At 44.3% G+C, this 12064-nt stretch overlaps 1 protein-coding gene across 1 annotated transcript in view; it reads right to left on the reverse strand.

The window, feature by feature from the left end:
- DSCAM (DS cell adhesion molecule) overlaps positions 1-12064 on the reverse strand; it is a 568075-nt gene that overhangs the window by 151422 nt on the left and 404589 nt on the right. The window contains exons 13-14 of the mRNA XM_081574158.1: positions 9714-9810; positions 8837-8965 (exon numbers count right to left, since the gene is read on the reverse strand). Of these exons, the coding sequence (XP_081430284.1) occupies positions 8837-8965; positions 9714-9810 (226 nt within the window). The remainder of the gene's footprint in view (positions 1-8836; positions 8966-9713; positions 9811-12064) is intronic.

Genomic DNA, 12064 nt, shown 5'->3' on the forward strand with positions numbered 1-12064 from the left:
CACAGAGGAAAATAGAAGAGGGGGAAGATCATGACAATAAAGTGAAAAACAGCTACTTCCAAGCACTCATTGTACAAGATGATTAAAAAAAAAGGTATGGTTTGAGCAGCCCTCCACCCAAAAGAAAAAATTCCCTAGTTCTGAAAACCAGCAAAGCCTTTACCGTGTCAGACCCCTTGTTCTCCAAAAGGAGAGTGGTAAAAATGAAATACATGAAAACTAATCTCAGTCTCCCCCATAAGCACTGGTCATTAAGTGTACTTCTCAGTTCTAAGTTTTGAAATCATTTTTATCTCCAATCCTTTACTGTATGAATTCTTTTCAACCACAGCTAATTTTACAGACAGGGCATGCCTTGCACAAAGAGTTGTCATTGAATCCATGATGGTGTGCGCCTGCTGGCTCTTGGGCTTCAACCAATGATGAGCACGTCAGTGAACAGTTCTTATTTCAGAAAGAGTTTGAGCAGGTGCTTATTGGGATTGGGAGGGGTCAAGAGATGATTGTGGTTGTGGAAGAACCAAGATCCCCCTGAGATGGTGGCAGAGAGAATGCATGCATACTCTCATGCCCCCCCGCCCATCCCAGGATCCTCTTGCATTTGCTCTGCTGAGCTCATCAGACTTATAAGAATTTCACCTCGAGTCTGAGTTTCCTTCTGGATTCTAAGCCCCATGAGGGCACGGACCATGCTGGCCATTAATGCTGTAGGCCCAGTGCTCACACAGAGCCTGGCAAATAATAAATGTATATTTCCTAGATGAATAAATATATGGCAAATAGACCTGTGGGTCCTGGGAATGACCCCACGCCCTTTTCCACATTAATGATGGCCATGGAAGTTCCAAGGGCTGCTCTGACCAAAGATCACTGCAAGTGCAAGAGATTTCCTGGACTTGTAGGAGGAATATGTGGCTTCAAGTCTTCCTCTGAGGGCTCTTACAGTGAATGAACTGTATAGAAACTAGTTACTTGTATTTCCTGAAAGCAACAGTACCTTTTGAGTCCAAATGATTGAAGGGAGAAGGGCATGACAGAAAAAGAGAAGACACACTATTGATACTATGTATAAAATAGATAATTAATGAGAACATATTGTGTAGCACAGGGAACTCTGCTCAATGCTCTATGGTGACCTAAATGGAAAGAAAATCCAGTGACAAACCTAGACAGTGTGTTAAAAAGCAATCACTTTGCCAACAGAAGTCCACATAGTCAAGGCTATATGTATATGTATATGTACATGTATATGTATATATGTATATGTATATATATGTATATGTATATATATGTATATGTATATGTCTTTCTAGTAGACATGTACGAGTGTGAGAGCTGGACAGTAAGGAAGGCTGAACACTGAAGAATTGATGCTTTTGAATTGTGGTGTTGGAGAAGACTCTTGAGAGTCCCTTGGACTGCAAGGAGATCAAACCAGTCAATCTTAAAGGAAATCAACCCTCAATACTTTTTGGAAGAACTGATGCTGAAGCTTAAGCTCCAATACTCTGGCCACCTGAAGTGAAGAGCTGGCTCACTGGAAAAGACCCCGAAGATGGGAAAGATTGAAGGCAGAAGAAGAGGGTGACAGGATAAGATGGTTGGATGGCACTACTGAGTCAATGGACATGAACTTGAGTAAACTCTGGGAGAATGTGAGGAATAGGGAAGCCTGGTGTGCTGCAGTCCATGGGGTTGTGAAGAATCAGACATGGCTTGGCGATTGAACAACAATATGTATACATATAGCTTATTCACTTTGCTGTATAGCAGAAACTAACATAACATTGTAAAGCAACTATACTCCAATGAAAATTAATTAAAAAAGAGAAGATGCTGCAAAATAACAAATGATAGAAGAACAGAAGTATGGGATTCAATAGAGGACAAGTGATGGGAAGGAAGTTCATGCCAACAGAATGATGTATGAGTAGGAGCCTTGTCCCACAAAAAGAAAGTCAGGCCATCTAGAGAAGATAATTAGGATGACAGGGAAGAACTCCAGGCATTGTGTGATGCAGAGGTAGTTGCTAACCAGCCCCAGGAGGAAGCTGACACCTGTAGGGTTTGATGCTTCTTCCCAGGCCATTATGGAGCCTTCTGGAACTGACATAGCCATGGAAACGTGCCATACTCCCTGAGGCGTGTCTAGGAAGTGGCTGAGAGCTTTCAGGGATATAGTGACTGCCTGTCTCCTTCTCCTGCCAAGGAAGTCATGTGAATAGCCCCTGGAGAGTCACCAAGGTAGGGGTCTCAGGCAGGAAGTGCATGGTCCTTGGAGAAGGGGCTGTGTTTTTAGCTTCTTTCTTGCAATGATTAGACTTTGAAAGAAAAAGATGATGTCAGTGATCACAACTCTTAGACTATGGTTCAAAACACTACCGGGTGGGCTTTTCAGCTAAAGATCAAGAGGATGAGAAAGAGAAAGACATGAGTTATCCTGAAGGATTTTAAAGTAACTGAATGAAGATGAGGAAAGTCTAGTGAAATTCCCAAACACACTCTAGCAAGTGATATGACATCAAAAGAAGAACACAAACAGGGCATGGCTACCCAGGAGAAGAGCTGAGAAAGGGACCAAAAATGCCACTTCTGATCTTAGATGCCAAAGTGCACACAGACTGGTCATGGGTTATAAACAAAGTGCTTGAGAATACCACACTGAGCATTAAAAACAGACCCCAGGGAAATCCTGACACTTGAGGATGGAACTGCAAATTGAAATACAAGTAAAACTAGCAAGAACACATGATAGACAAAATAAAGATACTTCTTAGGAGGAATATGTCACGAGCAGAAAGGCATGCCTAGAGATGGAGCTGGAGGATGCAAGTATGGATGGGAGATTTGGGGTAAGGACATGAGCAGGAAGAGCAGGGTGAAGAAGGAAATGCTTGTGAGGATTGATTACAGCTCTTGCCCAATGGATGAAGGGGAAGGTGGTTTCTAGACTCCCAAGTACATGTAGCATAGAGGAGACTGTGTAAGTCATACAAAGATGGTTTGTAAGGTGTCTGTTTACTGAGATGTGGGCTTGCCTAAAGGGACCTGTAGGAGATGCTGAGGTTCCCAGCACCTGTAAGAGTGGGGAGTGGCTGCCTCTGGGGTCCAAGGGGGCCAAAGGGGAGGAACTGTATTTCTGGGGTGTAGACAGGACTGAAACCTCTGAATAGGGCCCCTGATGGAAGCTGTACATAGAAAACAGAGTCTCTGTGGGATCCTTCTGCATTGTTCTCTGGGTCTGCCATTGGGCAGGGGAAGGAGAAGGGGGTGACAGAGAATGAGATGGTTATGTAGCATCACCGATTCAATGGACATGAGTCTGAGCAAACTCTGGGAGATGGTGAAGGACAGGGAAGCCTGCCTTGCTGCAGTCCTTGGGATCACAAAGAGTCAGACACAACTTAGTGACTGAACAACAACAACCCAACAACCCTGAAGTCAGAGGAAAGTGGAGTCTGAGTGGTGTGGACCACAGGGCTCAGCCTCAGGGAGAAGAGCAGATGCTGGGTTTGGGCAGAAGTCAAAGTGGTGGGCAGAGAAAAGCTGGAAGCAAGGTGAACTCAGGTTTCAGAGCGGCGTCTGCTCACTGGGTGCCCTGCTAGGCATTTTGCAAGGGTGACTTCTGCAATCCCCATATTTGTGGGCACACATCGGAAACACCTCAAAGCTTTCTGACAACTGCACTTTCACATCCATGCAGTCAGAATCTCTGGTGATGGTACTTTAAAAATATCTGTGCTTTAAAAAAAGCCTCTCTCTCTCTGGGAGGTTGTAGCATGCGAGAGCCACAAGGGCACATCTGAGATTCATGGTGCTGTTCCTACCTGGGGAAAAAAAGCCTCAGAGAGGGTAGGCAACCTGGTCTGGTTAACAGAGCTAATAAGTGGTGAAACTGGGTAATGAACCATCTGGCATTAAAACTGGCATCCATATAGAACCTCATGTGGTTAGAACCACATGAGGCTCCATCCATGACTTAGCGTCAGGCATTTAATTGTTTAAAGAGTTAGTAATTGCTTCTTGGCATGAAAGCTATAACAAACATAGACAGTTGAAAAGTAAAGATATCACCTTGCCGACAAAGGTCTGTGTAGTCTAGGCTATGGTCTTTCCAGTGGTCATGTATGGTTGTGAGAGCTGAATGGTATAGAAGGCAGAGGGCCACAGAATTGATGCCTTCAAACTGTTGTGCTGGAGAAGACTCTTGAGAGTCCCTTGAACTGCAAGGAGATCAAACCAGTCAATCTTAAAGAAAATCAACCCTGGATACTCATTGGAAAGACTGATGTTGAAGCTGAAGCTCCAATATTTTGGTTACCTGATGCAAACAGCCAACTCATTGGAAAAGACCCTGATGCTGGAAAAAAATTGATGGCAGAAGTAGAAGAGGGCCTCAGAGTATGAAATGGCTGGATGGCATCACTGATGCAATGAACATGAACTTGGGAAAACTCCAGGAGATGATGAGGGAAGGAGACCTGGGGTGCTGCAGCCCATGGGATCAGGAAGAGTTGGACACGACTGAGTGACTGAACAATAGCTCTCTGGGTCATTCTGCTGCACAGCTAGAGTCTGGATAGATTGCATTTTTGATTGGATTCTGACAAAATCTTTATGAAGCAGGGATTTTTATTTTCATTGTGAAGATCAAGAAGCTCAGACCCTGTTGTTGAGCTGCTGAGAAGTGAGGCTGGGATTTGACCCCACTTGTGTTATCCCCAGGTTCTAGGCCAGTTTCCTGCAGCATGGGACCTTCACAAGGTCTCTGCTGGATATCCGATGAGATTTGATTTCACTTTTCCAGGAATCTGATGGAAGTCTCACGTGCTAAGAGGAAGACTTCTGATGAGCTTTTGACTTGGCTCCCTGACAAGTAAGAGCAGTGCAGAAAGCTTGGCTAAGCGCAGGGGGGTGGGGTGGGGGGACTTTGCTAAAATTTGTTGTAAGTCCTCTGGTTTATAGGAGCGAAAGGTGGGAGAGCTGTGTAGGGTCAGATTTTTCCCTTGGTTTAGAAAGAAAAAGTGAGAAGCATCTGTTGAGAAAGGAAGTAGGATTCTATGACATGATCCAGAGAGATCTGGGGTAAAGAGGACACGGAAGTTCAGAGTTGAGTCTCTGCCTCTAAAAGTCCAGTTATCACCTGAGTGAAGACCAAGGAGAGCCCCCAGGAGCAGTGTGGTTGAACTGGATGCTTGTTGATGAGCCCAGCTTGAAGGGCATATGGCCTGAGTCAGGAGGACAGCAGATCATCAAGGACAAATGTAAGGCAGTGGACTTCATTTGGGGAAGAGTTGTTAGAGGCTTGAATAAGTGAGGGTGACCCAAAGTCTGAGAGGCAAAATTACGCAAAAGGTAGAGAATGAAGAAGTGGCTCGGAGAAGGATGAGACCTATGGTGTTGAGTGAGAAAAGAGAGGATCAGCACCTGGCAAAGCCCCTTCTGCTTTGTCTTCTCCTTGGAGGAGAGCCCTTGTGTGAAAGGAGGGGGGTACTAAGGCACTAAGCCCAGGAAGTGACTCGTGAGGCCTTGAGGAGAAGGCACCCAAGAGGGGATGTAGGGGATGTGGCAGGCTGCCCTACAAGAAGGGAGTAGATGCAGCAGGCTGCAGGCTGGTGGGCTGGTCATGCACGTGGGGCAAGACGCTGGAAGGGGATGGAAGGGGGATCGTGGTGTCCACCTGGAGGAGAAGCAGTGGCCAGTAGGAACCAAGTATGTGACAGTCATAGAAACCAGCAGGACACAGGCTACATGAAGAAAGTCAAAGTTTCCAAATGAGGGAGGTGATGGCTCCTTTGTGCCTGTGCCCAGTCAGATGACCCCAGGGTCCTGCCACGGGGCCTGAGTGGACCTGAAGGGCTAGGTGATGGTCCAAGGAGGGACATGCAAAGGAACTTGGGATATTTTATTATTTTGGTAAATGGAAAACTAAGGAGTGTCAATTGTTTTCAAACCATGCAAGGCAGATTATTTGATCAAAGAGTTTAGGGGTGGGAATTCAATCCACAGCAACATCATAAAAATTCCATAAGCTCTAATTGATAAACTTAATGGGATACCACTAACAATAACAAAAACATTTGTTTATGGAGCTAAATGAGTTGATCCTGAAATTATATATGGAAAGCTAAGAAAACACTGGAAGGGAAAATTTGCTAGGGTAGACTAGCCTTACCAAATATTAAGACATAAAGCCTCTATGATTAAAACAGTATATAGGTAAACCAATGGAATAGAAAAGTCCACAAATAGACTCAACTACATATGGAAGGGGGGCAGCAGAGGATGAGATTGTTGGATGACATCACCAACTCAATGGACTTGAGTTTGAACTAACTCTGAGAAGATAGTGAAAGACAGGGTAGACTGGCATGCTGCAGTCCATGGGTCACAAAGAGTTGGACACAACTGTGTGACTGAACAACAACATATGAAAACTTAGCATGTGATAAAGGCAGCATCTGAAATCACTGGACAAATGTGGATTTTTTTAAAATAAATTTATTTATTTTAGTTTTTTAATAAATGATGTTGGGGCAACAGAAGACCCATTTTTGGAAAAGATAAAATCAGTTCCATCTCTCCCAGTGTACACAAGAGTAGACTCCAAATGGATTGGAGATCTCAATTTAGAAAAGGGAAGGAAAGAAACACAAAATGATAGAAGAAAACAGGCTGATTTATTTTAAGACCAGAGTGCAGAGAACGATTTTTCTAACTTGAGTCAAAACCCAGATGCAATAAAAGAAAATATTGATAAATTAAAAAAGACACACAGACACACAGTTAAATATGAGTTCACACATCTGCCAGGCAAGGAAAGGAGAGAGACTGCAGGAGTGCATAAGAGGGAGGCATGGGCTTGAATGTGGACCTGGGATGCATCCCCGTGGAGGTCAAATGAGGAGTGGGGTCTAAGCAGCAGGTGGGAGTAACCATAGTAACTGTGTGGTCCAGGGATGGGAGGGCAGCCTTTGAGGGACCCTTGTCATAGGCAATGCTGTGGTTGCCCATTTCACAGAGAAGGATGGTGGCAGGGGTGGTTACAGCTGGTAAGAGACATGGCCAGAGACACGCTGAACCAAAATCCCCTTGAGGAACCACTGGATCATCATGAACACCTGGAAATGACCGATCCCCTGAAGACAGGGAGGCATGTAGCTGCTCCCCTGACTGGCTTTGTGGGCGCTAGCTCCCAGACCTGCAGTCCTTCTATTAGTGCTGACCTGCAAGGCTGGGGGGGGGTGTCTGTCCCTCTCTCTGCACACTCTGCAGAGCATCCCCTCTGTGTGTGTCTGTGTTCCTGTCGAGTTTTCATTCTTGCCCTCGGTTTCCAGGTTGTTCTCTACAAGAACATGCCTGCCTTACCTAAGAGACTTCAAGACTCAGATCTCAGAACTTCTCAATCTTTGGTTCCATCCTGCCCTTATTTCTTTAGAATGAAGGCGGGGCCTCCTCTCTGCCCTTGGCCCTGGGCAAGCCCGTTGGTCCCGATTTCTGAAAGAACCCTGCTGGAGTCAGCACTGCCCTCAGCTTGCACACTGGCCGCCCTCCACCTCTATCTTCTGAGTGGGATCTGTCATGTTTCCAGGGGACAGTGTGACCACAGCCACCATGCTCCTCTCAGGAGGTTTCCTCAGGGTCCATGGAAGCATCATCTCACTTCCTGTTCTCTGGTTGTGGCTCAGGGGACCCAAGCTGGTCACCATACTTCTTCTGACATCTTTTCTTATGCATCTCTAACCCAGGACTTCTAGCCATCCTCAAGCACTATTGCTAAGACCTCTATTCTTGGTTTGATGCAAGCTGTTTTCATCCTCAGTAATTCCTTTCCTTAACCCCCACCCTTAGCCTTTTTCTGGACTCACTTCCTCATCCAGTCTCGCACTTTCCCCTACCCTGCCCATTGCCTGCTCCTATGGAAACATTTCTGCCCATCTGACCTGCCTTTCCACATGCCACCAGGTTAGTTTTTTGCTCCAGCTTCAGCTCGCAAGATAAATGTGTCATGAAAGTGTGCTGTGAAGTGACGCACGGTGCCCAGAAAGTGAGAAAAAAGGCCATTTTCCTGGACTGTGAGACTATCAAACCCTCACGAGCTAATGCTGCTCTAGTTCCTCATGTCTTTTGTGTCAAAGTCCAGACCTGGAGCCACAGTGGTGGTACCCTGCCCTCAGCCTGATGGGTCCTAATGTTCAAAGTGGTCCTGTCATTGTCACTTTAAGATGATCATCCAGCGTGCCTGATGTGGTCCCCACAGCTGGTCTGTTTTATTTCTGGGCTCCTGGTAAGCTGGCCACTTGCCCAGAGGAAGCACAGGAGTGCTTGGCTGCATTTGCCACTAACTTGTCCCTGCATATCCAGGAGGTCCCTGCAGGGTCATTGCTGTCTCACCAACATGTGGCCCTCTGCACAAACCACCATGGCTCAGCTCAGCCCATGGACACAGAACACAGCCAGGGATGTGGACATGAGGGAACCAGAGGGAAGATGGGAAGGTGTGAAAAATAATGCCAGTGGCCAGGTTGGGTTGGCAGCAGCCTGTGCATCCTTTGGTAGTGATAGTGCCAAAGTGACCCATGGGGAGGGAGCAGGATTGAGGTCTTGCTTGTTCAAGGAGAAAAGGGGCAGGGCTGACCCAACAAAGAGATCTCGACACAAAATCACTCCCACCAAAGGAAATGGGGGTGGGTGTCCTTCACGCAAGGAAAGAGATAGACTGGCAAAAAGAGCTCCCTCTGAGTTTCCCGGAGTCCAGGTTGTGCTTACATTAAAAGGTAAGCAATAAAAGAGCTTTTGGAAGTGGAAATACAGCTGGAGGAAATGAAGGACTTACCTGATTTATTTTTGCATTCAATGTCATAGCCTGTGATGGGGCTGTTACCATCAAAGCCCATGGTCCACCTGAGGGTGATGGTGCGTGCCTTCACATCTTTGATCTCAATTTCAGGAGGATCTGGGGGCTCTGTGTGGTCAACAGAAAACCTGGGTTAGTTTGAACATTGTTCAGCCATAAGATGATAGTGAAAATGCCGAGTGACTCACAAAAGCTTTGTCAGCATTCAACACAGCAGAATTTTTTTCTTTCTTAACCTGGAAGTATTTTTTTCCTAATCACATTTTAGGATGAAACAATTTAATTTTTCCAAATTTGCCAATTTTCATAGCACTTATAAAGCTGGACCAAACCTGAGGATTTACATGTCACTCTTCTGGTCTGGCTTGGGATCTATTAACTCAGAAACTATTTTGGCCCCAAATATTAAACTTTCATTCAGATCATCTAGTTGTTGTTTAGCCACTCAGTCGTGTCCGACTCTTTGCGGCCCCATGGACTGTAGCCCGTCGGGCTCCTCCGTCCATTGGATTTCCCAGGCAAGAATACTGGAGTGAGTTGCTATTTCCTCCTCCAGGGGCAGAACATCTAGTAAGAATTCCTAAACTTGAACAATAAAGGCACACTGCCTGGGCCACCCAGTCAGCTGACCCAGTTCCTTTATGGACTTTGTTCCCTCTGTTTTGGGGCTGCACCTTGGTGTAATCGTGAGATCTGCAAAATGAAGCTTTAGCACCAACTTTATTCAAATTCAACATCTTCTGAGGACTTGGAAGTGTGACGTGTCAAGCTGAGGCCACCCGGACACCCGAGCCTGGGCACACACTTACTGTCCTGACATGGCCGAGTTTCTCCCCCTAGGTTCTGTCCATCCTACCTTGCACCGTGAGCTGAATTATTCCACGGTCCTCCCCATAAGAATTGATAGCGTGACAGGAGAAGAAGCCAGAATCTTCTCTTACCGTTGGCAAAATCTATGTGTAAAGTAGAGAGAAATCCATCTTAACCAGAAGAATGCAGAGAGAAAACAACTCAAAGGGCTCTTGGTTATAAAAATCTCTTCACTCTCACTCTCTTCCCAGCCCCAAGCACACACATAAACACATTCACACACAGGGACACACAAAGCTGAGAACAAATTATTTCAGCACAATTGTAAATGTGCAGATGGAGAGATTCAGTGTACATGATCCATGTCAACTGCCAGCTCATTAAATTGGATGTGACATTTATGTAGGATGTCATGTTCAGGTTGACATATATTCCACATATTCCCACTTAAAAAAAAAAATCTCATAGTGGATTTTTTTTTAAGTCGAGAGAAATGATTTATTAAATGCTTTCTTTACATTATTGATATATGTATGTTTGTCTCTAAAAGACAATGATGAGCCTTAGCAAACAATTTCCAAAATATTTCTCACGAGCCAGTAGAACCCAACCTGATGAAGTTTCTCTACATCACTTGCAGAGTGTCCATCAGACCATCATGTACTATATTTGTAAATATTTAAACAGTGTCATTGGGAGGAGTTTTGGTTAAATATCATAGTGGATTTTTAAAACAGCCAGAGCAATCCTGCCTAAACAAAACAGATCTATAAACACTGCAAAAAAGGTTTGGTCTCCCAGAAGTCCAGGATTGGACCTGAGAGTGAACTGATATCCACGTTTCAAACACAGGGCTTTTTTTTTTCTCATGTGTGTCTTATAGCATCATTTCTCCCCCATACTAAAAGAATCCCTCAGCTAAGTACCAGCAGTGCTAAAAATTCTAAGAGACTGCAATACTTTTTTACTCTGGGTTTTCCCCCAAGAAGCAAAATACTTTCCTGATAATATTTTTGTGGCAGAGTCCTTCTGACTTTTTTTTCAGGAAGTTTAAAAAAAGTTCACACACAGAGCCTTCTCCAGGATAGATCACATCCTGGGCCATAAATCAAGCCTTGGTAAATTCAAAAAAATTGAAATCATTGCAATCATCTTTTCTGACCACAATGCAGTAATATTAGATCTCAATTACAGGGAAAAAAAACTATTAAAAATGTCAACATATGGAGGCTAAACAACATGCTTCTGAATAATCAACAAATCACAGAAGAAATTTAAAAAAAGAAATCAAAATATGCATAGAAATGAATGAAAATGAAAACACAACAACCCAAAACCTATAGGACACTATAAAAGCAGTGTTAAGGGGAAGGTTCATAGCAATACAGGCTTACCTCAAGAAACAGGAAAAAGGTCAAATAAATAACCTAACTCTACACCTAAAGCAACTAGAGAAGGAAGGAATGAAGAACCCCAGGGTCAGTAGAAGGAAAGAAATTGATGTCCATCAGCAGACAAATGGATAAGGAAGCTGTGGTACATATACACAATGGAATATTACTCAGCCATTAAAAAAAATACATTTGAATCGGTTCTATTGAGATGGATGAAACTGGAGCCCATTATACAGAGTGAAGTAAGCCAGAAAGAAAAACACCAATACAGTATACTAATGCATATATATGGAATTTGAAAGATGGTAATGATAACCCTATATGCGAGACAGAATAAGAGACACAGATGCATAGAACAGTCTTGTGGACTCTGAGGGAGAAGGTGAGGGGGGGACGTTCTGGGACAATAGCATTGAAACATGCATATTATGATATGTGAAACAGAACACCATTCCAGGTTCGATGCATGAGACAAGTGCTCAGGGCTGGGGCAATGGGATGACTCAGAGGGATGGGATGGGGAGGGAGGTGGGAGGGGGGGTTCAGGATGGGGAACACATGTAAACCCATGGCTGATTCATGTCAATGTATGGCAAAAATCACTACAATATTGTAAAGTAATTAGCCCCCAACTAAAATAAATAAACTTATTAAACAAACAAACAAAAAAAACAAAAACCAACAACAACAAAAAAATTAGGGCAGACATAAATGCAAAAGAAACAAAAGAGACATAGCAAAAATCAACAGAGCTAAAAGCTGGTTTTTGAGAAGATAAATAAAATTGAAAAACCATTAGCCAGACTCATCAAGAAACAAAGGGAGAAGAATCAAATCTATAAAATTAGAAATGAAAATGGAGAGATCACAATAGACTACACAGAAATACAAAGGGTCATAAAATACTACTGCTGCTGCTACTGCTGCTGCTAAGTCGCTTCAGTCGTGTCCGACTCTGTGCGACCCCATAGACAGCAGCCCACCAGGCTCCGCCATCCCTGGG

This window comes from Giraffa tippelskirchi, chromosome 2, assembly GCF_054371585.1.
Source record: "Giraffa tippelskirchi isolate mGirTip1 chromosome 2, T2T-mGirTip1v1.2.pri, whole genome shotgun sequence".
Taxonomy (NCBI): domain Eukaryota; kingdom Metazoa; phylum Chordata; class Mammalia; order Artiodactyla; family Giraffidae; genus Giraffa; species Giraffa tippelskirchi.